Genomic DNA, 23,591 nt, shown 5'->3' on the forward strand with positions numbered 1-23,591 from the left:
CAAGAAGCACATATTCAAATATTATTAAATCTAAACCAATGGAGAAATTTGGGCGCAAGACTATGATTAAAGCGACTCTACGTGCTAATGGAAGGTTTACTTTGTCATGTGTTGTGCTTACATTCATGCTTTAAGTCTTGGTAAAGCAAGGTTTTTTTTATTCCACAAGAAGTTAAATTCTTACACCAAGAGGATACTTGAAGTAATTGACATGGCCAGAATATGAGTATGCAAAAATTTAAAATCTCTTGTTTCCGATGCAGCGGTTATGAGAATTTATTTTTCGAAGAAAAAAAATGTCGCAATTACCTTCGTGAGACAAGGCTGCTTCGGTTTGGAGAGGGATTTTATTATGTGTTGGATGTTAATAATGAAAATAGATTGAGAAATGAAAATAGAAGTAGGGCTACTTATGAATATTTTGGAGACGTAATAACATTCGACACCATATATTTGACGAATGCATACAAAGATGATATTTTCTCCTTTTGTGAGGGTAAATCATTATGGCCAGTCTATTTTATTGGGATGTAAGCTAATATCAAGCATAAATAAGAAGACTTTTGTATGGCTGTTTGAGGCATTGTTAGATTTTATGAGCGACCGATCTCCAAATGCAATAATCATTGAGCAAGATAACGTAATATAAAATGCAACTATAAAGGTTTTTCAGACATCCGAACACATATTTTGTTTCTGGCATATTATGAAAAATTATTAGAAAAACTCAAGGCATGCTTTGAGTATGAAGCTATTTAAAATTATTACAAAAGTGTATATATGATTCTTTAACTTGTGATGAATTTGAGGAGTATTGGCAATTACTACTCATGGCTTATGACCTCTGCATGGTTGGATTAACTATATTTTAAGAGGTGTCTTTGGGTACCAACCTATGTTAAAAATAATTTTTGAGCTGATATGACTACAACGCAGCGGGATGAAAGTATAGATGCCTTTTTCTATGGTTATGTAAACTCCAAAACAACTTTGAAATAATTTGTTAAGTAATATGATAATGCCTTGAGACAAAAGATTGAGAATGAAGCTGTTGCTTATTTTAGTTCCTTCAACACTCAATTTTCATATATTAGCCATTATTCCATTGAGAGACAACTGTAAGAAGTATACACCAACACCAAATTTAAAGAAGTCCAGGATGTGTTTCGGAGAATTCTATACTATTGTGCTGATTTGATTAGCTTAGAAGATGTAATATATACCTATCACGTGGCCAATGAGGTTAAAATGAGTGATGGATTCATAAAACAGGCAAGTTTTGGGTTTCATTTAATGAGGATGAGTTTGAATTAAAATGTAGTTGTCTATTGTCTGAATCCATAAGGATGGTATGTAGACATGCCCTCATGCCTTAACTTAATTAAATATGGATAAATTGCCCTCAAAATATATCCTTGATCATTGGAGTAAAGATTTGCAGCCGAAATATACACCTGTGAAGAGAAGTTACGATGAGTTTGGTGAATGTCTAAAGGTACAATGATATGATAGGTTGGTACACAAGTCTTATAAAGCAGTATCAGCTGCATCATGTAGCGATGAGGGTTGTATGTAATAAGTTAATCTGCTATTTAGATCATATAAGTGGAGAATATATATATATATATATATAGAGAGAGAGAGAGAGAGAGAGAGGGCAATAGTGTTAAGGTAGCTCTATCAAGGTGACAAGTAAAGGGAGACCACCATTAAAGAGAAAATGGTCTACATTAAAAAAAAAAAAAGTAGTGAAAACATTAAAAATACAAAACAATCAACAAAATAAGGTTAATTGTGCTTTGGTTTGTATTTGTTAAATCATATGTATATCATTATTTTTACAGTTATCTCTAACATTTTTTCATCATCATGGGTTATGATCACAAATATGCCCAATTATCTGACCTAAGACTAGAACTCATATCCTGCCTAATTTTAGTGCTTCGTCGATTGCACTATCAAGGATGAAGATATTGTTTATTTTGTCCACAATATATTTTAGTATTTTTATTTTAACATGTGCTTTTTATTTAGTATTTTTGTATAGATGCAACCTCACATTTTGGCTTGTGGATGAAAGCATTTTTTGTTCTTCTATTAGCAAAGAGGTAAATATAGACACTCGTGGGTATTTTTAAATATATTTTTTGTATTTATTTTTAGCCAGGTGAAAATGAAGTTAACGTGATATTCATATCTAACAACATTTAATACATGTTTGAAACTTTGATATTATTACCTTCATTACTGGTTGAAGTAGAAAAGCTTGTATTTTGTAGTCATTTTAAGACTATGTTGTGGGTTGAAAATGTTGAGACTTTATCTATGTCAATTGAATTGTACATGGTTGTGATGGAGGAGAGGAGGTTGTATTTTTTGCAATTATTAATATTGTGAAGTTGGTGTACTTTGTTAGGAAATGTGTATTTTATACAAGTTGTAAATACTAAGTTAATAGATCAGACATTCTTTTGTAAATGTATTTTTTGACTTTCACTTGTAATGCTTGTAAACATATTTAATAATATTGTTGTTAATGATTATTCAAGCTCTTGTTGACATGTAGTTTTGAATGGTTGTAAATATTGTGTATTAGGTTTAATGGTTCTAAGCATATTTCTGGAATGTATAATTGGTGTACTCTGAGGAATGGTTGTTGTGGCAACCAAACCCAATTTCTAATAAAAGAAGGTGAATAGATGTTTCTTGTGTGGAGGGATGTTTGTTGTATGGTTGATCATGGTCCACACACTAAGGTGGGTTTCCAAAAACTTGAATACAACAATATAGAGGAAAAAAAATACCATTTTAATGCAATTTAGCACAATTCAACAACTGGTGGATTTTCAATAGCACAATTCAAAACTTACAATTAAAATACTTTACAAGCAGAGGTAATTGGGACCTAATTTCAACACAATTCAAATAGCTCTAAAAATTTGAAGTATGTTTTCATTTGATATTTTTAGGGGTAAATAGTTCTATCATTTTCCTTGTTAAATTTTGATAAATAAAATTTTGAAAGTGACATTACTCTGTGAATATTTCCCCAACCTTCTCCTTTTATTTCCCCCCCAAGAGGCATTATACTTACCAAAAATCCACCATATACACTATAAAATTGCATCATGTTAGCCGATTTATATGTACACTAAAATGATTACATTTGTTATGCCAGCACCACAACCATACTAAAGAATCATTTTCGATTGTTTCATTTTCTCTACCCCTATGATTAGGATTGTTCACCTGACCTGGCTCGACCCGAAATTCAATGTTCCGACCCGACAAGTTTTCAGCACCATTCCGTAGTTCTAATTACCCGACCGAACTTAATTTTGGAATACCAAATTTTTTTTTTAATAAATTCTTTATGATCTAAAAAAATAGAAAGTTATTTTGATTTTGAATCACTAGAAGGTAGATCTTTAAATGCTTTTCAGTTTTTTGGCCATTTTGATTTTGAACGGTAGCATGAACATGGAATTGGTGAGGAGGTCTATCCTGATCAATTTTTTTTTTATTTTTTTAGTGTTTCGAGATCGCGTAAGAATTCTGGGACAGGACCGAACCGGTTGGAAAAAATATATATATATAAATTAATTTTATATATTATACAAAATATTTATATATATAAGCTTTATATATAATATATAATTATATATTAAATTTTTATATATAATATATAATTATATATCATATGTGAAATAATTTCATATTATAATTTATAAATTATAACATAAAATTTAAATATGAACATTTGTAATTTGTTTGATCATATGTTATTAATATAATTATATATAAGATAATGTTATTATAACTTATAAAATAAAAGTTTAATCTTAAAGATGAAAATTTAATTGATCATATGCTTTAAACATAATATATATATATATATATATATATTACATTATTAATAACATTTTATCATAAGAAGTAACACTTTATTATATGTTTTTTACATTTTAAAAAAATCGAAAAATCGGACCAAACCGGACCGAAACCAGTAAAACCGGATGTACCTGTTTAGGAGGGTAACCGGGGCGTAATCGGTTTTAAAAAATGAAAAACTGGTACATACAGGTTCGGTCCTAGATTTTGTCCAAAACCATACCGGAACTGACCGGTTACACCCCTAGTAAACATTAATTTAATTAAAAGCACTGAGAGGAATTAAGGTAGAATATTATTTAAACTAAACTTTAATTTATAAAATAATATTCCTTCATCATTAATAAAATGATGAAATATTATTTAATATCTTTAAAAGAATAAAACTATTTAATTAATTAGATTTTTTAACATAATTCAAATTCCATAATATTTTAAATAACTAAAATTATTTTAATAATAATATTAAAATGATTTTCGAAAATTATAATATTTTTGGAGCTCTTCAAAAATATTATAATTGTCTTATTTAAAATCAAGCTTAGTTCAATAACACTAGAAATACCCTATATAAATATTTCTAGTGCATTTAAAACATTGGACGTACTTTAGAAATCACATAATATCTTTTGGAACACGCCATCGAGGTTCAGTATGCATAACGAGGTTCACAGTCGCTAGAGAGAAGGGGCAGATTGTTACATAATTTCTGTCTTTGGAATTTACTTACGTAAGAAGGAATGAGTGTACGTAAGAAGGAATGAGCGAGGTGTTACAACAGTATCTATTGTATGTATTTTTCATGAAAAGAAATGTTGAGCCTTATAACTGATGTTTTAAATGACACAAAGAAAGTATGTTGTTTTAAAAGGTCCCTATGAACTGATGTTTTATGGATGCAATAAAAAAATGATGTTTAAGCCCATGCTTTCAAATGATATTTTTCCATTAACGAACTACTAAATGAAAAGGACTAAAAGGACTAAAATGAAATGCATGAAAATACGTAACAACCATATGAATGAATGAAGGACTGGGCAGATTGCAATGCCGAGTAAGTAGTACTAGTAGTGCACCCAGTGCTGCCCTCTGACTGAAAAGTGATTCCTAACTTGTGGTCACGGGTGAAGTCCGAGTCTAAAATACCGTTAACCCCAGCCAATGAAAGTGATAAGAAAGAATGTATGAATGCATAAATGCATCGAACTCTTGAAGAAATGAAAGCACTGACGAGAGAAACGTTTTACGAAAAGAAAACATTTTTAAAGAAAAATCTCGTCCAGTGATGTTTCCAAATGAATGCACGTATGCATGTACGTATAGTATGTATGGAATGATGAATGCATGATTGAAAACCTATGTTATTATATTTTAACCGTATGAAGTAATGCTTACGAGTCATCGACTCATTTTAGTTTTTATCTGTGCCCCTCTCCCACACGAACTGAATGAACAGTACGCGTCAGGACGGACACAACCCATGGAAAAGAGCACAGAAGTCTAGGCATGAGAGTTTAATTGTATAAGAGGCTTTTTTATCTTAAGATTAATATTTTCCGTTGTAAATCTCTTTTATTCTCAAAGCACATTTTATTCTATAACGTAGAGTTTTGCATCCTGGGTATGGAAATAAAAAGTTTTAAATTGAACGGTAATTCTCGTCTTCCTTTCTAAAATCATTTTATAAAAAGTCAATCCACAAAGACGGGCGTTACAATGCTAGATTTTAATATCGTGGCTTTCTCTTTTAAAGTGAGTGCTAAAGAATATTGTGTGAGTATTAACACACTTATGCTATTTATTGAAATAGGACCTATATTGACATTGGAAGTACCGAGGAGCTTAGAGGTAAGTAGTTATGACCATGCTTCTTATGCCAAGTTCTTTTTATAAAAGAATGTCTCTCTCTTATTGCAAATGTTCTTCTAAAGAAAAGAATAAATGAATATAGTATGTACAAGCCCTTTCTTGATAGCCCCTGTTAAGCACCATATCGATTATAATTGTGTGTGTATAAGGTAATGCATGCACATAGATTCTAAATCATGAGATTTCATACATGCGCTCTCAAGAAACTTATTGATTATTTCTATATGTAATATAGCATGAAAATGTATATTGGTCATAAAAAATGCATGTGCATCGGACTAAAAAAGATGATGAAAATGTTTTAATTGCAAATGAAATGAAATGAAGGTCTGACGCCTTATGCTTTAAGCGATGCTTTAAATAATGCGGAGAAAGTGTTTTTAAATGTCCCTATGAGTTGATGCTTTAAATGACGTGAATAAAGTGTTTTAAAATTTCCCTGAGAACTAACGTTTTAAAATGTCTCTGAGAACTGACGTTTAAAAATGTCCCTGAAAACTGGTGTTTTAAAATGTCCCTGAGAACTAAGGTTTTAAAGGATGCCATGAACTAACATTTTAAAGGATGCCTTGAAAGATAATGTTTAAACTCATGCTTTAAATGACTTTTTTCATGAATGAACTGTTAAATGAAAAGGACTGAAAAGAAAAGGACTGAATGAAAGAAAGAACTGACTGAAAGGAAATGAATTTTTTAATGTATGAAAATACGTAACGGCCATGACTAATAAATGAATGATGGTATCATAAAGATTGGGCAGATTGCAATGCTGGGTAAGTAGTATTAATAGTGCACCTAGTGTTGCCCCTTGACTGAAAGAGATTCCTAACCTGTGGCCACGGGCAGAATTCAGGTCCAAAAGAAGATCGCTAACCCTAACACACGGGGTGTAATAGTGTATACCGGCCAAAAGGAAAGTGAAACATAAAAGCATAATTATTTCTTAAATATTTATGCATGAAATTATTGCTTATTCCTTAAAAATGTTTATGCATGAAAGTATTGCTTATTCTTTAAAATGTTTATGCATGAAAGTATTGTTTATTCCTTAAATGTTTATGCATGAAAGCATTGTCAAATTCTCAAAATGTTTATGTATGGATGTTTTCAAAAGAAAAATAATAGATGTCTAGTATGTTCACTGCATGGTGTACTACTTACTAAATATTCGACTCACCTTTGTGTTTATGTTTTGAACGTCCAGGTAATGACAAAGAGGCTAGGGAGCAAGGCATTACTACAGAAGGAGAGGCAGACGCTTAGCGTATTCCCTGTTGGTTTGACCTTACATGGATGATGGGTTATGTTTATGTATAGACGTCTTATGTTAGGATAGATTCTGAGAGTATCTTATGGATGAATGTTTAAATAGAATGTCTATCAGGTGTTCCTTTTTATTAAATTAGAAATTTGGAGTACACATGTGTTATGTTCATGCTTATCTCATATTACTTTAATTGAAAAGAAAAGAAAAGAAAATAAAAGAAAGAAAGAAAGAATAGGTATGTACGTAGCGATCCAACCCTTCTTGGGGCGGGGTTGTTACATGGAGTTATGTTCTTTGATCAACAACGAGCAGGGGTTGGAGCTATACTTAGGGATGCATACGGGGGAGTTGTGATGGCGGCTAGTAAAAAGGAATATAAGGTTCAAGAGCCAGAGAACATTGAATTACTAACTATGCTTTTGAATGCATGCACATGGGCATTTCAGATTTGATAATTGAGAGTGACTCTATGCTGGTGGTGAAGGAAATACAATTTGAAGAGGACTCTATGTCTTCACTTGGAAATGTTGTTCAAAAGATTAAAGCTATGATGAAGAACTTTAGCAGCTGTAGGGTCCAAACATGTCAGCTGATGGGGAAATGAAGTGGCACACAGATTCGCAAAATATGGTTGAAATTTAGAATATATTACATTGTGGACAAGTTTATTGCACAAGTTGTCTAAGTGGACAACCAATTGTAATCTTCTTTGATATTTAATAAAAGAATCTTCTATTGATTGAAAAAAAAGATTAACTATTGGTGGCTACAGCATAAACTCGTAATCATATATTTACAACAAGCTTATAACTGCAAATGAATAGAGATCATGAATAATGGATGCAAGTACAAAGTGTACAAGAAGGAAACAACTTTGATTTTTTCTGTTATTTGGAATAAACAAGTTGATTAGCTTTCCATCATCCATTTCTTTCTCACCCGTTTTTTGCCAAAGACGAGGTTCCTAATTCTCAAATCAATCGTATCAAGCAAAACCTACGTTTGTTATCTTCCCCAGCTGCTAGTCAATTTTTTTCTATCACGGTTTGATGTTTCTATCATCTTCATTGTAGCTAAAACCCTAAAGGCTCTTCAATTTATCCGACATTAATTCTATGTTTAGGGATGTGTTTCTTAGCTTCTGTTTATGTTTTTATCATTTATATTTTTTCCAGGTCCCAACATCCTCCATCAATTTCATTCCCCCTCCTTTTTAGTTTCAGCAACTTTCACCATTGAGTTACACAAAAAGAAAAAAAGTTGCATAGACCTCATCCTTATCAAATAGAAAACTAACTTAAACAAATTTTGATATTAAGGGTGTGTTTGAATGTTAAAGTGAGTTGAGTTGTGATGATAAAATATTATTAGAATATTATTTTTTAATATTATTATTATTTTGAAATTTAAAAAAGTTGAATTGTTTATTATATTTTGTGTTGGGATTTGAAAAAGTTGTAATGGTGAGTTGAGATGAGTTGAGGTGAGTTTGGTAACCAAACGCACCCTAAGTCTTCTATCTATGTATAATATTGAATAATATTGTGGATAGCATGCTATATTCGGGTTATACAATGGACAACCCAAAACCCTCATTCTTGAATTAATGTCATTAATTTGTCAAGGATGTCTTCACCAGCGCCCATTAACTACAACAACAACATTGAGATCTGCACATGCATGCTACTGAGTAGAGCTGTGGACATTGTTGTAGTGCATATTCGAATCAAGATCATGTCTACGAAAGTCAAATCAATGTGAAACTTGATGTTGACATATAAGTCGATCAAATATATATTATGTTGATCTAATCATGTTGCAAACTGGAAATATGTTCTAATCATGTTGCAAACCATCTCATCAATGGAGTATGTTCTAATTAAACTAAGTTGCCTCAGAGCTATGCAAACTATGTCATCTAGTATGGATTTGAGACAACAATAAAAAAAGTTAATATGGTATTCTAATCGTGTTGCACTCTCGAAGTATGTTCTAATTACTGGCAAACTTGCAAACTTGATGATGACATATCATGTTGCCTCAAAGCCATATATAGTATGCTACTAATATGTCATCATCAATTGAAATATATATAATAAATAATTTATTTATTATGATTTTCTTAGAAGTCTTGTGGCAAGCATATATTAGACAAACCTCCTATTAAATGGAAGAAATGCACGTATTTATGAACTATTCGGCATATCATATTTAGTTCTTAGCAAATAACATTCATTATAACAAGTTCTGTAAGAGTAGGACTACTCATCCGGGCCGGGTTTTTTCCCAACCCGGTCCAGAACCCGAGAAACCAAATTCCGGTTGTTCCGGGCTGGAACTCGGGTTGTAAAATTCGAGTACACTCGGTCCGGGTACTGAGTTTACAACCAGGAACCCTTTTTTTTTCATTTCAGTTTGAATATTTTGATGTTTGAATGCTTTTTGGTTTGATGCTGTCCTTTTTTTGTTTTGATCTGGAAACCAAGGTGGTGTTGTATGTAATGAAAAGGCATTTGAGTTGACTCTATTAATAGATGATTGCACTGGTGATCACTTCACATGACACGTGGTTATTAATTGCAATTTCTGTAGTCAAAGTAAAATAATTAAAATACCGAATAATATATACTAAATTGATACTATCAATTTCACAAACAATGAATAATTTCTTCTAATTAATCATGGTACATAGTGTCTGTTCGTCTTGACTGCCATCAAACATGATGATTATAACCATTTTTTAAAAATTTATACGGATGAAATTGTGACGAATAGGATTCTACAAACATACATCCAACAAAAGGATTTTACAAACATACGTGTATGCCTTTTTGGTTTTTAGATCAGAACATTCAAATTAAAAAAAAAAAATCGGATTCCCGGTTTAAAACTCGGATTCATTCGGGTTCCGGCCCGGTTTTGAAACCCGGGTTCCAGTCCGGGCATACCCGAATTCCTGGGCCAGAACCCGAATGAACAATCCTATGTAAGAGAAGAATCACAACTCAAAATTTAGAATCAATTGTTAACTATTGCTTTGTTTGGGCAATGAAATGAGATGATAAGTTCTCAAAACTTCTCACAATTTCCTTCCTAAATATTACTCAAATACAAAAATTTCAATTGAGTTATTTATAATAATTAATTATTAACATTCACATAATTCTACAATACTGCAAATGTCCAAATGAGCCCTGAGACTCCCATTGCACATTACTACAAGTTCACTTTGTAGAATATGGGTTTAGATCTCCTAGAGTTCATGAATTTTAGGGTTTAAAATGTAAGAGAGATAGACATAGAGTAGGCTCTATAACATTTATCAAGCATTTAATATTGCCCAAGTGAAACAAAATTCAAGAATATGCATAAAGGTGATAATCTAAACCATTGAATATGATAATTCTAAAATAAAAGAGATTGATTCTAGACCTAGTGAACAAATATATACATGACTACAGGTGGAGGTTATGCTTATAAACAAAGAAAAAATCTATTCATCTAATGCCACATCATAGAATAATGAAAGGATGATGGAAGTTAGGATGATGAGTAGCATTACTCATAAACAAATAGACTAGTACCAACTTGGATCATTATGAGTTCATCGCTATATTATGAGTTTAGGTTTATGGATTGTGTGTGATTTTTCTACATTGACGTTACAGAATTTGAGTAGCATAATTGACCTTTGATACTGGTTTATAGACTTCTAAGAATGGGAACTTGTGGATGCGTGTTAACAACCTAAGTTGATACACTAAAAAGTGTTGGATTGGGCAATTTTCCCTAGGTAAGTTATATATACTCGTAATCTTCATAGATTTAATATTAAAATATCTTTCTTTCCATATTTTAGAAGCATTAATTCTTGGGTAAGTGGAGAGTCTAATGCAACACTTCGATTTAGGCTCAAAAAGTTTGTACTTTGTACTTTTTAGTTTTGTCATGTATTTGGTATGATTGAGATTCGATATCTAGAAAACCTAGTAATTGGCGTTGTGATGTAAAAGCATTTCTCCTTTGATGTACACTCATATGTGTCAAAAAAAAAAAAAAAAAACCTATAAAACAAGGTATGGTGAGCACACAGTAAGCAAATGGGATTTTGTTTAAAAATTAACAAGTAGTTATAGATCACATTTTCTAAAATATGTGATGCAAGAATGACTTGATGGAAAGCAACAAGAAGAGTTCTTTTGAAAGGAGTGGATCTAAGACTTATTTGCCAACTGAGAAACAATCAAATTCTTTTGACAAGGTTAGCTTCTCCCATTCAATTCAAGTGCATGCCAACTCTATATGTATTTAGTGGCTTCATGCTAATGTTAAAGTCATAACTGCCCCTTATGAATTAATGTATTACCTAGGAACACTTTAGTCACATGAAGTTCTCACAATTGGGTGCAGTTTTTTAACTTATCCACAATAGTTATGCAATCTTGGTTCTTTAATCTTAAATTGGAGGCATATATGCTTAAATAGCTTTTGGTTTTTGTAATTATAGTAAATTTGCTTTTTCTGTTTTTTGAAGGTAGTAGTACTAGTACTGATTGTGCAATAAAGAAGTTAATCCATATTGATAATACTATAAAAAGCTATCATAAGGATAATGATACTTCGTTCAATGGATTGGAATACTAGTGAAACATTTCACTAGTATTTTTTATTTATTTTTGTAATAGATTTTTAGTCGCTGCAAAAGAACCCTTTTTCGTTGAAAATAGATTTTTGTGATGATTAACGTATGTCACAAATATGCTTTCAGCGTTAGAATCCAAATTCGTCGAAAAAACGTTATTTGCAATGATGATTTTTGACGAAAAAGGCTATAGATATTTGCGATGATTTTTTGGTCGATGGAAATGTATGATTGTGGCGAATAATGTTAGTTGCAAAAAAGTCCTTATGGTTTCTATAACTTTTTAGTGTCGAAACAAAATTTCGTTGAGAATTGCTTATTTGCGGTGATTTATACAGTATTTGCAACGAACAATTATCACCGCAAAAATTTTTTCTCAACAATTTCCATCGGGAAAAGAATGCACATTTGCGACGACTTTTCAATTATTTGAGACCAACTTAATCGCTGGAAATAATAAGTTATTTGCGACTATTTTTGGATTTCATTGATTAAGAGCAAAAGTGACTCTATAATTCCAACAAATGTGCAGCGAACTAAAAATTGACGGGAAAGATCAATTGCGGCAATTTTGGCTACTTTTTGCAACGAATTTCGGCATTGAAAAAAGTAATTCGTTGCAAAAAGTGTTTTTTCTTGTAATGATCCCAGAAAATGCATCAAATATGCTTTTACTTGGGTAGTCCTCAACACTACTTGTGCTTGAATGTGGATTTTTTTAGTCACGAAACCTATATGCAACTGATGCTTGTGTACTTATAATATTATTCAACATTGTCCTATAAGCGCGCATGTAGGTATAAATATGTTTTGTGAGGTAAAAATGTTACAATTTATGTAATAATTAGCTAATTGGTGACACTCCTCTTTTCGTTATTTTATATGGTTGTCCTTAAAATAACTTTCAAGTTAATAAAAACTTCTCAAAACTTCTATAGATAATTATATTATTATTTTTCAAAATGGACGACTAGACCATCAAATTAACAACGGGCTCCTTCCCGCAAAATGAGGAACTTATCATTAGAGTCCTTCAAGCCTTAAAAAGGATTGAGAAGGCTATTGATAAAGTTAGTAATTTATTTCAAGATGATGAAACTTCTTGTATAGGGAGAGAAAGGTTTCCTTATAATAGAATTACGGTCAGAGCATACTAGCCACACGAGAAGACTAAAATGGTTAGATCAGAAGAGTAGTTATTTCCCAATAGATGAGTTTAAAGTACCTAAGAATGGCAAAGGAAATAGGGTTAGGAAAGAAGGGAGAGAAGACATGAGTTAACCGACGTGCTAGGAAAAGACTTCCAAGAGCATGCCTAGATATGATGTCACAGGATGAGAACCCGATACGGAGGATTGGCAAGATGAGGCCTCAACAAGGGACATCTCCTAAAGAAGTTGGCGCATGAGGATCAAACGTGAGCACCCCACCGTAGAAGATGAGGCAAGACAGAGCCCAACAATGAGGGTCCCACTGAATTGCAAGATGAACCCCGACCAAAGCTAGGGAACCACCAAGGGGAGGGTAGCATCAAGGAGTAAGGATTCACAAGATGAGTGATTAGACTGCATAATAAAAGTGAAAATATGGCCTGCGGCAGGTCATGATTGATTTGACAATAGCGACGCTAAAACTTAACGCATGATCATCTTTAAATACATTTGGGAAAATGACATCATTAAATACAAGTCATTAGATGATCAGGTGTAGTAAAACTTACCACACAAGAAACACTCCAATTGCTATAAATACTCCCTTGAAAGACATACGAGGCTTTGGACTCCATCCATGCATTCAAAAACCCTAATATCACTTCTAACTTAAGTAAGGGAGCACCCTCCACTAAGATCACGCATTACCTGTATTCTGCTCCTACATTTAGCTTTTGGAAATTGTAGTGGTGTAGTACCAACAAAAAATTGTCTCAATGTTCTATATGGCACATTTTTTAGTTGACCTATATATGGTAATTTTGATAATTTTAACATCTATAAATAATTGGGAGACTTGGAGTATACGACCATTCATGATACAACCATTAATTGGAAAATTAATACAATTGTTCAGTATACAACAATTAATACTCTTAATGCTACAAAGAAATAATTGGGTTTAACGATTATTGTTATTAATGCAACAGGGAAGGATAACGAAACACAATTACGTACACAAATGATGCTAAAGACGAAGAAGATGTGGAAAAAAAAAAAAAAAGAAGAGGTAAGTAGAAGCCAAAACAGAGGGAAGAGAGAGAGTTTGCAAGGAAGAAAATATTTTTTATTCCTTTGATCATATTACAGTGACTATCGAAGATGACTTAAAGAACTAATTTACTGTAACAAAAAGTTATCTATTTTTTCATTTACATAATCTAATGCAACACATTTTTGGATCCTAAGCCAAACCCTCCACTGAATTTGTATTTTTATAATCTAATAAGAGTGTTCTTAAACCAAACACCCTTTACTAATTTAAAAACTAAAACAAAATAAAACAAAATAAAATAAATAAATAAATAGCTGCACACGTGGGAAGGAAAACAGGATGATCCGTACGGTACAAACCGGTGTAGAGAACCGGATCCCCTTTCCCTAAGGCTTACACCCGTGCACACCTTTCACTTTCAGGAATCTCTACAATATCAAACATAATGTTTAAAATGACCTTTGCTTTGACCCCACTCTCTCTCTCTCTCTCTCTCTCTCTCTCTCTCAAACATTAGTAGCATTTCCATCACTTTTATTGTGTTATTGTAATTAGAAAAAAATTATTATTTTTCATTCAATTATTAATATGTTTCAATTAATATTTCATATTTTAATTAATTTTTTATTAAAAATAATTTATTTGTGAGATCATTTAAGGTTTAATTTAGATTTTTAGAATAAGATATTTTTAGAATATTTTATTATTATTTATTATTTATTATTTTATTATTATTTTTTTCATACTTTTCATTACTATTTAATACTTTTTTATTATTTTTTTATTTTTATTTACAAAATATTTAAAATATCTCATCAAACGCAACTTAAATCATCTCAAAATAAAACTCAAGAACCAGCATAAACAAGTAGATAAATAAATTAATTAATTTATCGACAATCTCACCTCCTGTTTTAAGCATTAAAATGAACACAAAAAAAAAAAGTCGAAAATCTCAGCTACAATAATTAAGACAGAAAATAATCTAACCTAGGACAGTACGGAGGGATCCACATTTGATTTTAATCTGCGATTCTTTTGCCGCTCTTTCTCTCTCTGACATATAGAATAATATAATAAATAACAGTAGATGGAGAGCTTTCAGGTTTCTTTCAGCTCCTTGTGTTGGTCTTTCAAATATCTCCGCAAATTCAAATGAAGTTGAATTAGTTCCCCATTTTCTCTTTCAACCACGAACTTGAGGATCTACTTCTTCACCCAATCTTCTTCAGCTTTCAGGTACTTGCTATTTCCTTTGCTTTTCTTCTGCACCGTTTCTCCATTTCGTTTCTTTATTTGTTGTTTTAAAACTACCCATTAAAATTTCTTGTTTTCTCGAGCTTTTTCGTTTTTGGGTTTCTTGTCTTACCTTCTAGATAACCTTTCGCAGCTAGAAAATGTTGTATCTGTTTCTTGGTGCTACTGGTCTCAGTTTCCTTAAACAATTTCTTTTTCAAGAAGTGAATGCATTCAAAATCTTGTTTTTTTTTTTTTTGCCTGTTATTGCTGGCTTCAATCTTTCAGATTTAGGATTGGTTTTGGGTTTTGGGGGGGGGGGGGGGGGAGGAGTGGTATTTGTGCGTTACATTTAGTGGCTTCTATTTGTGCGTTACATTTAGTGGCTTCGGCGCGTTGATCCTATATAAATTTATAATCGTGAGCCAAAAGAAACTCTAGATAGCTTTGATTGTTTTCAGCTCACTTTTATCCTATATTTTTTCAAATAGTAGGTTTAGGGCTTTGATGAGTTCATTCTATTCATTTACATTCGAAGGCACAATTGGGTAGCGAATGATGGAGGCACTTTAAAAATTTACCATTATTTACCTCAATAATGATGCAACTCTGCTCGCCTTCCATTCCTTGTGGTCCATACATGTCCTCAAGGATTCATTTTCCTGGGTTTGACACCTAAATACCATGTGATTCTAATATAAATGACTTCAATAACAAAGGTGGTAGATGGTCATCTAGTTTTTTTAGTTCAGATCGCCTCAGTGGGTGGTTCGGGTTTTTTTTTCCTGGGGGAGGGGGGGGGGGGGGGGTTGTTCAATTTAGGCAGTGTTTGCCTGTGAACACCACATAGGTCGGTGGAAATAGGGAAATAATGCCCCCCAACGGAGATTTGTACCCGGCACACAGTTTCTGAAGAACAAGCTTCACGACCCTTTTGGGCTGTATAAATTGTTTACAATTCCTTCAGCCATTAAATTTAGATCCCTTCATCAGTCTGATGCCATCCAGCTCAATTCAGCATGTAGAAATCTGCGGAAGCATCTTATGTACTGCAGAGTAAAACCCAAAAGCAAATGATATTTGTAAAACCCTACTTAGACCAGGCGAAGCTTAGATCTAGCAGTTAACCCTCTGGACATGTACTTCATAGTTGTGCTGTGATGTTCAAATCATGGAGCGTTATGAGTCTGTACATCCTCATTTCTATGCCTTCTCATGGCCTGTCTTAATCTCATATGACTTCCAGGGTACCTTTTTGGTCAGGTCCTCATCTGGTGCGGGGTTTCAGACACTATTTTTTTTTTTTACTGTTCTCTCTTCATGATTTCATTAGTTCTTCGTAGTAGCTATGCGTTACCTAGTAAAGACTGTTTTAAATGTGTTGTGTGTAATCTTTCATTTTCATTTTTATTTTCTAAATAATTGCTAGGACTGATAGCTCTTTTCTGAGCAGGGGAAAGTTGTAACAAGAAAAATGGAGCAGTATGAAATTCTAGAGCAGATTGGCAAAGGTTCTTTTGGTTATGCTCTTCTCGTGAGGCATAGAAATGAGAAAAAGAAGTGAGGACATTACCCGTTCATGCTTAACATTTGATTTGAAACTTGAACCATGTCTGATAGGAGAAATCTTGTTTCCTATGTAAGGTATGTGCTGAAAAAAATCCGTCTTGCACGCCAGACTGATAGGACTCGCAGATCTGCCCACCAGGAGGTCAGTATTTTTGTATTTTTTTTTATCATTTTCTGAAGCTTCAAAAGTAATATTAGTGTCATTATTCCTTTCTGTTGAAAGATTTAAGGGATAGAGGGTGAGAGTTTATTTCTAGTCTTTGAAGTGATCTAAGAGGTGAAATTTAAGAGTTATTGACTCACTGTTTTAAACTAAATACACATTAGTTCTCTTTTTTTTCTCTTTTTTTTTTTTTTTTTTTTTTTTTTTTTTTTTTTTTTTTTGTATTATAAAGATGTAAAGAAATGGAAACGGTCAGTCTTACTAATATTTGAGAAGTTACAGTTGCTCATATTAGCGTACTGGATACTTTATTAGGTGCTTGTCTTCAATTTTAGATTTGCTTGATGTTTAGATCCAGATATGGTTCTTCATAATTACCAGCTTGTAAGATGCTGTATTGATTCTTTATCCTGCAGATGGAGCTTATTTCTCAAGTACGGAATCCATTTATTGTGGAGTATAAAGATTCCTGGGTGGAAAAGGTCAGTTTTGAGCATGCATTTCACTTGTCTAACTTCTAATGTAGCGTTGTAGATTTTTTGCTTGGTCCCATACATCTTAAGGAACTTATGACCCCAATTATGATTAATCTAAAGTTGATGACAGTTTGTGTTTTGACTTGCAGGGTTGCTTTGTGTGCATTGTCATTGGATATTGTGAAGGAGGAGACATGTTAGTAAATTTAACGGTTAAGTTGGTCATTTGATTTTGATTAAATGTTTTGCTATCTGCTTGAACATAATTTATTCTGTATAGTTTTCTGACCTATGCACAACTGCCCACCTCTTTTTATGCAGGGCAGAAGCAATTAAAAGGGCCAACGGTGTTCATTTTTCTGAAGAGGTTGTCACACTTTTGGACTGAGTCTCCACTTTTTTTTTTTTGGAAAATACAATCGAATATTCTGTATTAGGAACTTATTTGAAAACTAAGGCGCTCCATGTGTGGTTCATACTTGAAATTTTTGGTAAATGCAGAAACTTTGTAGATGGTTAGTTCAACTCCTAATGGCGCTCGATTACTTGCATGCCAACCATATTCTTCATCGCGATGTCAAGGTTAGTGGAAAATTAATAGAGAAGCTAGTTTGATTTTATACATGAAGTCGCATAGCTAATTTGCTTTGATGATTCCAAAATTGTTTCAGTGCTCAAATATATTTCTTACAAAAGATCAAGACACTCGTCTTGGTAAGTGGTCCTCCTTTTGTCCCTTTGGTGTATGTTATAAGTTTGTTTTGTCTTTGTTCAATTATGTCTTGGTTTATCATTCGGCACATTTTAATTAGTTTTACCAGATTAAATTTGAAAATTTGTTACAGGTGATTTTGGTCTTGCTAAGATGTTGACTTCTGATGATCTTGCTTCCTCTGTAAGTTAACATGACCAATGATATGACAACATCTTTTCCCAACCTCTGCTTTGCATAGTCACCATGGGTCTTCTGCTTCATATCCAGATTGTCGGAACTCCAAGTTACATGTGTCCTGAGCTTCTTGCTGATTTACCTTATGGTTCCAAATCAGACATATGGTCTTTGGGTAAATTGCATTTTTTTAAACTTGGAATATCACTCTGGACTTGATCAGTGTTCATGATTGCTGGATTTTAATGTGCAAACGTAATGCTGTGCATATTCCAGGATGCTGTATTTATGAGATGACTGCTCACAAGCCTGCATTTAAAGCCTTTGTAAGTTTTTGACCTGCAGTAAGTATGGATTGTAATGTTGTCTCTTTGCCATTTTTCCTTGTTTAGGGACATTTTTAAGTACCAAGGAGTTTTAATTAGTGCTGTTATTTTCTATTTTCTTCAATTAAGTAGGCCTCCGGAACCTTGTGATGATGACAGAAAATCTAATCTTTGGATCATATGGGATTGTGTTGCTATTATCTTACCTGTCACATCAAAGTTGGGGGGGGGGGGGGGGGGGGGGGGGGGGGGGGGGCGGGGGTGGGGGAGGAAAGGTATCATCTAAGACTGAAATATGGAAACCTTTCTACTTATGATATGAGACTGTATAGGCAATTGGCAACTTAATTCTTTACTTAATTACAAAGAAATGCTAATTTAATTCAAACAATTTGTTTTGTGTGCTTGTGGATGACTAAATGCAGAATTCCAGTATATTTCCCATAGCAGTTGAAGAAATGCTTCCCTTAAATAAGCAATACAAAGTAAAATTGAGTCCACTCATATTTCAAATCGCCAGTAATGAATTTCTTTCTTATAGTTCTTAATTCTTACTCTAAACCCTTAGAAAGATATTCTGTTGGAGACACTCATTGAAGATGCTATTTAAAGTACAAAAAATGATTCCATATCCCTTGATATTCATGTGTTTGGTTCTATCGGTCTCTTGTCCTTTAGTGTCAAGTTCCTGCTCTTTCGGTCCACTTTATATAACTATTATGAGTTTGTCTTCTTTCTCTGAGCAGGACATCCAAGCTCTCATTAACAAGATAAATAAGTCTATTGTGGCTCCCATTCCAACCATGTATACCGGTGCATTGTGAGTCCTCAACAATTTCTTTTGAAATTATTATAATTCTATATCGTTTAATGTCATTAATGACTTGAAATATCCGAGCAGCAAATAATGAAGTTGTTTTGTTCTTTAAATGAATGCTCTCTCTCTGTGCCATGAACTAATGGGCTTTGGCCACCGCTGCTGTTTTCCTGTCCTTTTTTCACCAGTCGAGGGCTCATTAAAAGCATGCTGCGGAAAAATCCGGAACTTAGACCAAGCGTAACTCTATCTGTTCCTTTCTTCTTGTAATACTTGTTTTATTTTATCAGCACGTATCCTTTCTGTTATCTGGTTGGCCATATGCATTTGGCATTTAAATCATGAAGTCTATGTTCCATATGGGTCCCTGAATTGTTGATGTATTTGCTTGAGTCACTTCCATGCTTGCCATTCGTAACTGAATCGATTACGGATTACCACATGTTGGATTTATATGATAAATAACCCCTATGGGTATGATACTTTGGATTGGATTAAAATTTAAAACAAATGCAATGGTTTGTATGAATGGGATTTCTATATACATTTTGTAGTCAAGAATTTTCTTCTGTTTAAGTAATATTTAACTAAGAAAACAGATTGGTGTTGATTAATATCAGCATTGATAACTTAAGGCCCAAAATTAGAAGATTTTGGAGATGTCCAAAATTAAGAACCATATCCCTGTCCATAATATGCCACAGCTTGTCAGTATAAATTATTCAAATGTATATGCTTTCAGCATTCATTCTTCGTACAGCTTATTCACCATAGGTGTAACTTTGTTTTGTCAGGCTGCAGAGCTGCTGACTCATCCACATCTTCAACCATACGTCCTTAAGATTCATCTAAACCTGAATAGACCAAGACAGACTATCCCAACCCGGTGGTCTGATTCCAACTACATAAAGAGAACAAGATTTGTGGAGCCAGAAACAATTTCAATTCATTCTGTGAAAGTGAAGAGAATGTCATTCAGCAATGACAGGACACTGAATCCTAGTATATCTGGAACTGAACAAGACTCCGTGTGTTCTTCTCAGAGAGCGCAGGTATTTGAATTCCCAAGCATGAATCAAAAGTTCGCAGAATTATCTGTTGGTTGCATGCACAAAGAATATGATCTTGACAAGTCAATAACCAGCAAGTTTTCAAGTGTTTCCAAAACCCCAAGATTCACACCAAGAAAGATTTCTGCTACGCCAAAAAGACAGACGACACCATCAAAGATATCCCATATTGTTTCCAAACGCGACTCAGTAAGTATATGTGTACGTGGTAAATGCAACATTTCAGCTTCATTTTTCATGCAACATATCAACGTTCTTAACGTTAATAGCTGCCGGAATAACATCTTCCAAGACTTCTAATCCCTTATATTTTTTTCTGAAATTTTCCAGCTGGAAGAAAATAGAGTCTGGTATCTTAATTTTGTGCTGTGTGGTTATTGTGAAGTGTCACTGCATTTGTTACTTTATATGATTATTATCAAAGACAGTTGTCAAATCAAATGGTTAAAAAAATAATAATAAGATTTTGTGATTGATGATCATCTATTACTACCAAGTTATTGGGAATCCTGCAACGCCCCACTTCTGTAGAGGATTCGAGGATCGTGATTAAGAACCCAAGTCTTGTCTTTGTGTTACTTGTCTGGTTGATTATTTAAAGCAATGCTTATACTTGCAGCTTCCGATGTCACAAACTCCACTGGGAAGATCTCAGGCAACACGAAGAGCGTCTCTTCCATTGCCAACAAGAGCTGCAGCCTCGGGAACCCCTTATAGAGCTAATGTTGGCTTACTTGGCAGCATGGAGTCTACAGACATCTCTGTCAATGCCCCCCAGATTGACAAGATTGCCAAATTCCACTTAGCTTCTTCTGAAGATCCCCTCTTTCCAATCCATCAAACTTCATCAACATCTGCACAATGCTCTTCTAACTCGCCAGACAGAGGTGACTGCTCAATCACAAAGGACAAGTGTACAGTCCAAGTCATGGACAGAACCTTTGCCAGGCCCAATCCCACTGATGCCAGCCATGGAGTTGCAGGAAATGTTAGCGAATGCTTGGAGCATAATCCAACTGGTGTTTCAAGTCGTTCATCTTCTGAGTCACAGCAGCGTCGGTTTGACACCTCATCATACCAGCAACGTGCAGAGGCATTGGAAGGGTTGCTTGAGTTCAGCGCGCGGCTCTTACAGCAGGAAAGGCTTGATGAGCTTGGTGTGTTGTTGAAGCCATTTGGGCCTGAGAAAGTTTCTCCGAGGGAAACTGCAATATGGTTGACTAAGAGCTTCAAGGAGACAGCAATTTAGATGAAATAGTGATACCACAATGATTGTTGCAAATGCAAGTTGTTTCTAGGCCTGATGATTGAAAGAGAATTTGTCTTGAAGGCAGCATAGACTGATAAGTGATAACTACACTAACACTTATTTAGACTCAACATGTTGTGATTTTATGACAGGAATCAGATTTGCTAAGTACTTGGTTAGTTTCTTTTTATCTCAAAGAGGAGAAAATAGCAAAAAAGTTGTTTATCCTAACTTTTGGATCAAACGCATTGGATGGAGGGTCATCATTATTCATCCACTGCTACCACCTTTCCTAGCTAATAATTAGAGCGAGTTTGGATATACAAAACATCTTATCTCATTTTATTATTATAATTTTTTTAAATTCTTATATAAAAATATAATAAACAATTTAACTTTTTTAAATTTCAAAATAAAAATAATACTAAAAAATTATATTTTAATAATATTTTATTTAACTTTCAACAAAACATCTCATCTCATCTCATCTGAACTGTCTATCCAAACTCACCCTTACACTTTTGGAGATGATTGTAGATTTGTGTAAACACAATGTCTTTTGTTCAATTTGAATCAATATTGCGCCGTTGATTACAAATTCAGTTAGTTTACAGAAAGCCATTTCGGTTTTTCACACACGCATGACGCAACATTGAAATCTAAGATTTTAAATAATTTGTAATTAGCCACTTCTATCTATGACAAGAATTAAACTAATCTGATTTAGATAAAAAAAAAATAAGCAGTTTAACTAAAATAATTTTTTTAAAACAAAAATCTGTTTAACTTAAAATACTAAAGAAAATCAGTTTAAGTAAAAAAAAATCTTAAAAAGTATGTTTAGCTAAAAAGAGCTTACAACAATCAGTTTAACTAAAAACAATTATAAAATTATTTTTAATAAAAAAATTAAAAAGTCAATTTTACTAATTTTTTTTTTTTTAATCTAGAATAGGGACTCGTCGTGCCCGACACATGAATCAATTGCGGGTCAATCTATAAACCCACAATGAGTAGGTATAATCCAAATAAATTTTATATTCAACGAGATTAAGGGTGCAAATCGGTCGGTCCGGTCCGATCCGGTATGGACCAACCATTTTTGTTCCATTTTCCTAGACCAGACCGGATTGAACACCCATAGGGACCGAATCAGACTAGTAACTATCAGTCCGATACGATCCGGTCGATCCATTCGGTCCGGCCTAATTATTTAAAATACTAAATTAAAATTAAGTGACTTATTAATGTGGATTATGTAACTAATTCAATAAAAAAAAATTTATATGGTCAATGATAATTAATTAAATGAAAATTACATTATTAATTTATATAATTACTATATAATTAGCTAATTTTTATTATATATTAGTTAATTGATAGAATATTAGCAAGTGTTAATAACATATTTATAATTTTATATTGTTAATGGTGATAGGTTAGATGAAAATTACATGATAAATTGTACAATTATTATATAAATAATATATAAAAAATATATCTTTTATTTTTATTTTTCATTCGGTTAGATCTGGGGTGGAAAAACCTTGGACCGGACCGGACCAAAACTTTTTGGTCCTCTAAAACATGGACTAAGATTGACCGGTCTTAGTCTTGGTCCAGTCCAGTCGGTTTCTCCGATTCGGACCAACCATTTTTCACCCCTAAATGAGATGAAGGATGAAGCTCCACTTCTATACTCAAATTTTATAAATCTTTAGATTTATACCTTTGTTGTTGTTGGTACGGAATATGATATTATTATTTGACCACTAAATATCTCAAACCTATAAACTTCCTTGTTAATACAATCTTATTTCTTTAAACGCCTCATAGTCTGCCTCATTGTTGGTGACTTTGAACGCAAACTTTATCGCATAATGGATCTCTTTACCGACATTGGCTTGTGTAGCACACTGACT

General features: G+C 33.2%; 1 protein-coding gene across 1 annotated transcript; it reads left to right on the forward strand.

The window, feature by feature from the left end:
* The first annotated feature begins 14,833 nt into the window (after nt 1-14,833).
* Nucleotides 14,834-21,836, forward strand: LOC121263823 (serine/threonine-protein kinase Nek2-like). Its single transcript, XM_041166903.1, has 15 exons — nt 14,834-15,113; nt 16,564-16,670; nt 16,755-16,821; nt 17,259-17,324; nt 17,468-17,514; nt 17,640-17,685; nt 17,820-17,900; nt 17,990-18,032; nt 18,164-18,213; nt 18,301-18,382; nt 18,484-18,533; nt 19,280-19,353; nt 19,539-19,590; nt 20,145-20,609; nt 21,040-21,836. Exons 2-15 carry the CDS (start codon nt 16,585-16,587, stop codon nt 21,667-21,669), a joined length of 1,839 nt encoding a protein of 612 aa, XP_041022837.1. The 5' UTR covers nt 14,834-15,113; nt 16,564-16,584; the 3' UTR covers nt 21,670-21,836.
* The last annotated feature ends 1,755 nt before the right edge of the window (nt 21,837-23,591 follow it).

The sequence above is a fragment of the Juglans microcarpa x Juglans regia genome, chromosome 4S (genome assembly GCF_004785595.1).
Source record: "Juglans microcarpa x Juglans regia isolate MS1-56 chromosome 4S, Jm3101_v1.0, whole genome shotgun sequence".
NCBI lineage: Eukaryota > Viridiplantae > Streptophyta > Magnoliopsida > Fagales > Juglandaceae > Juglans > Juglans microcarpa x Juglans regia.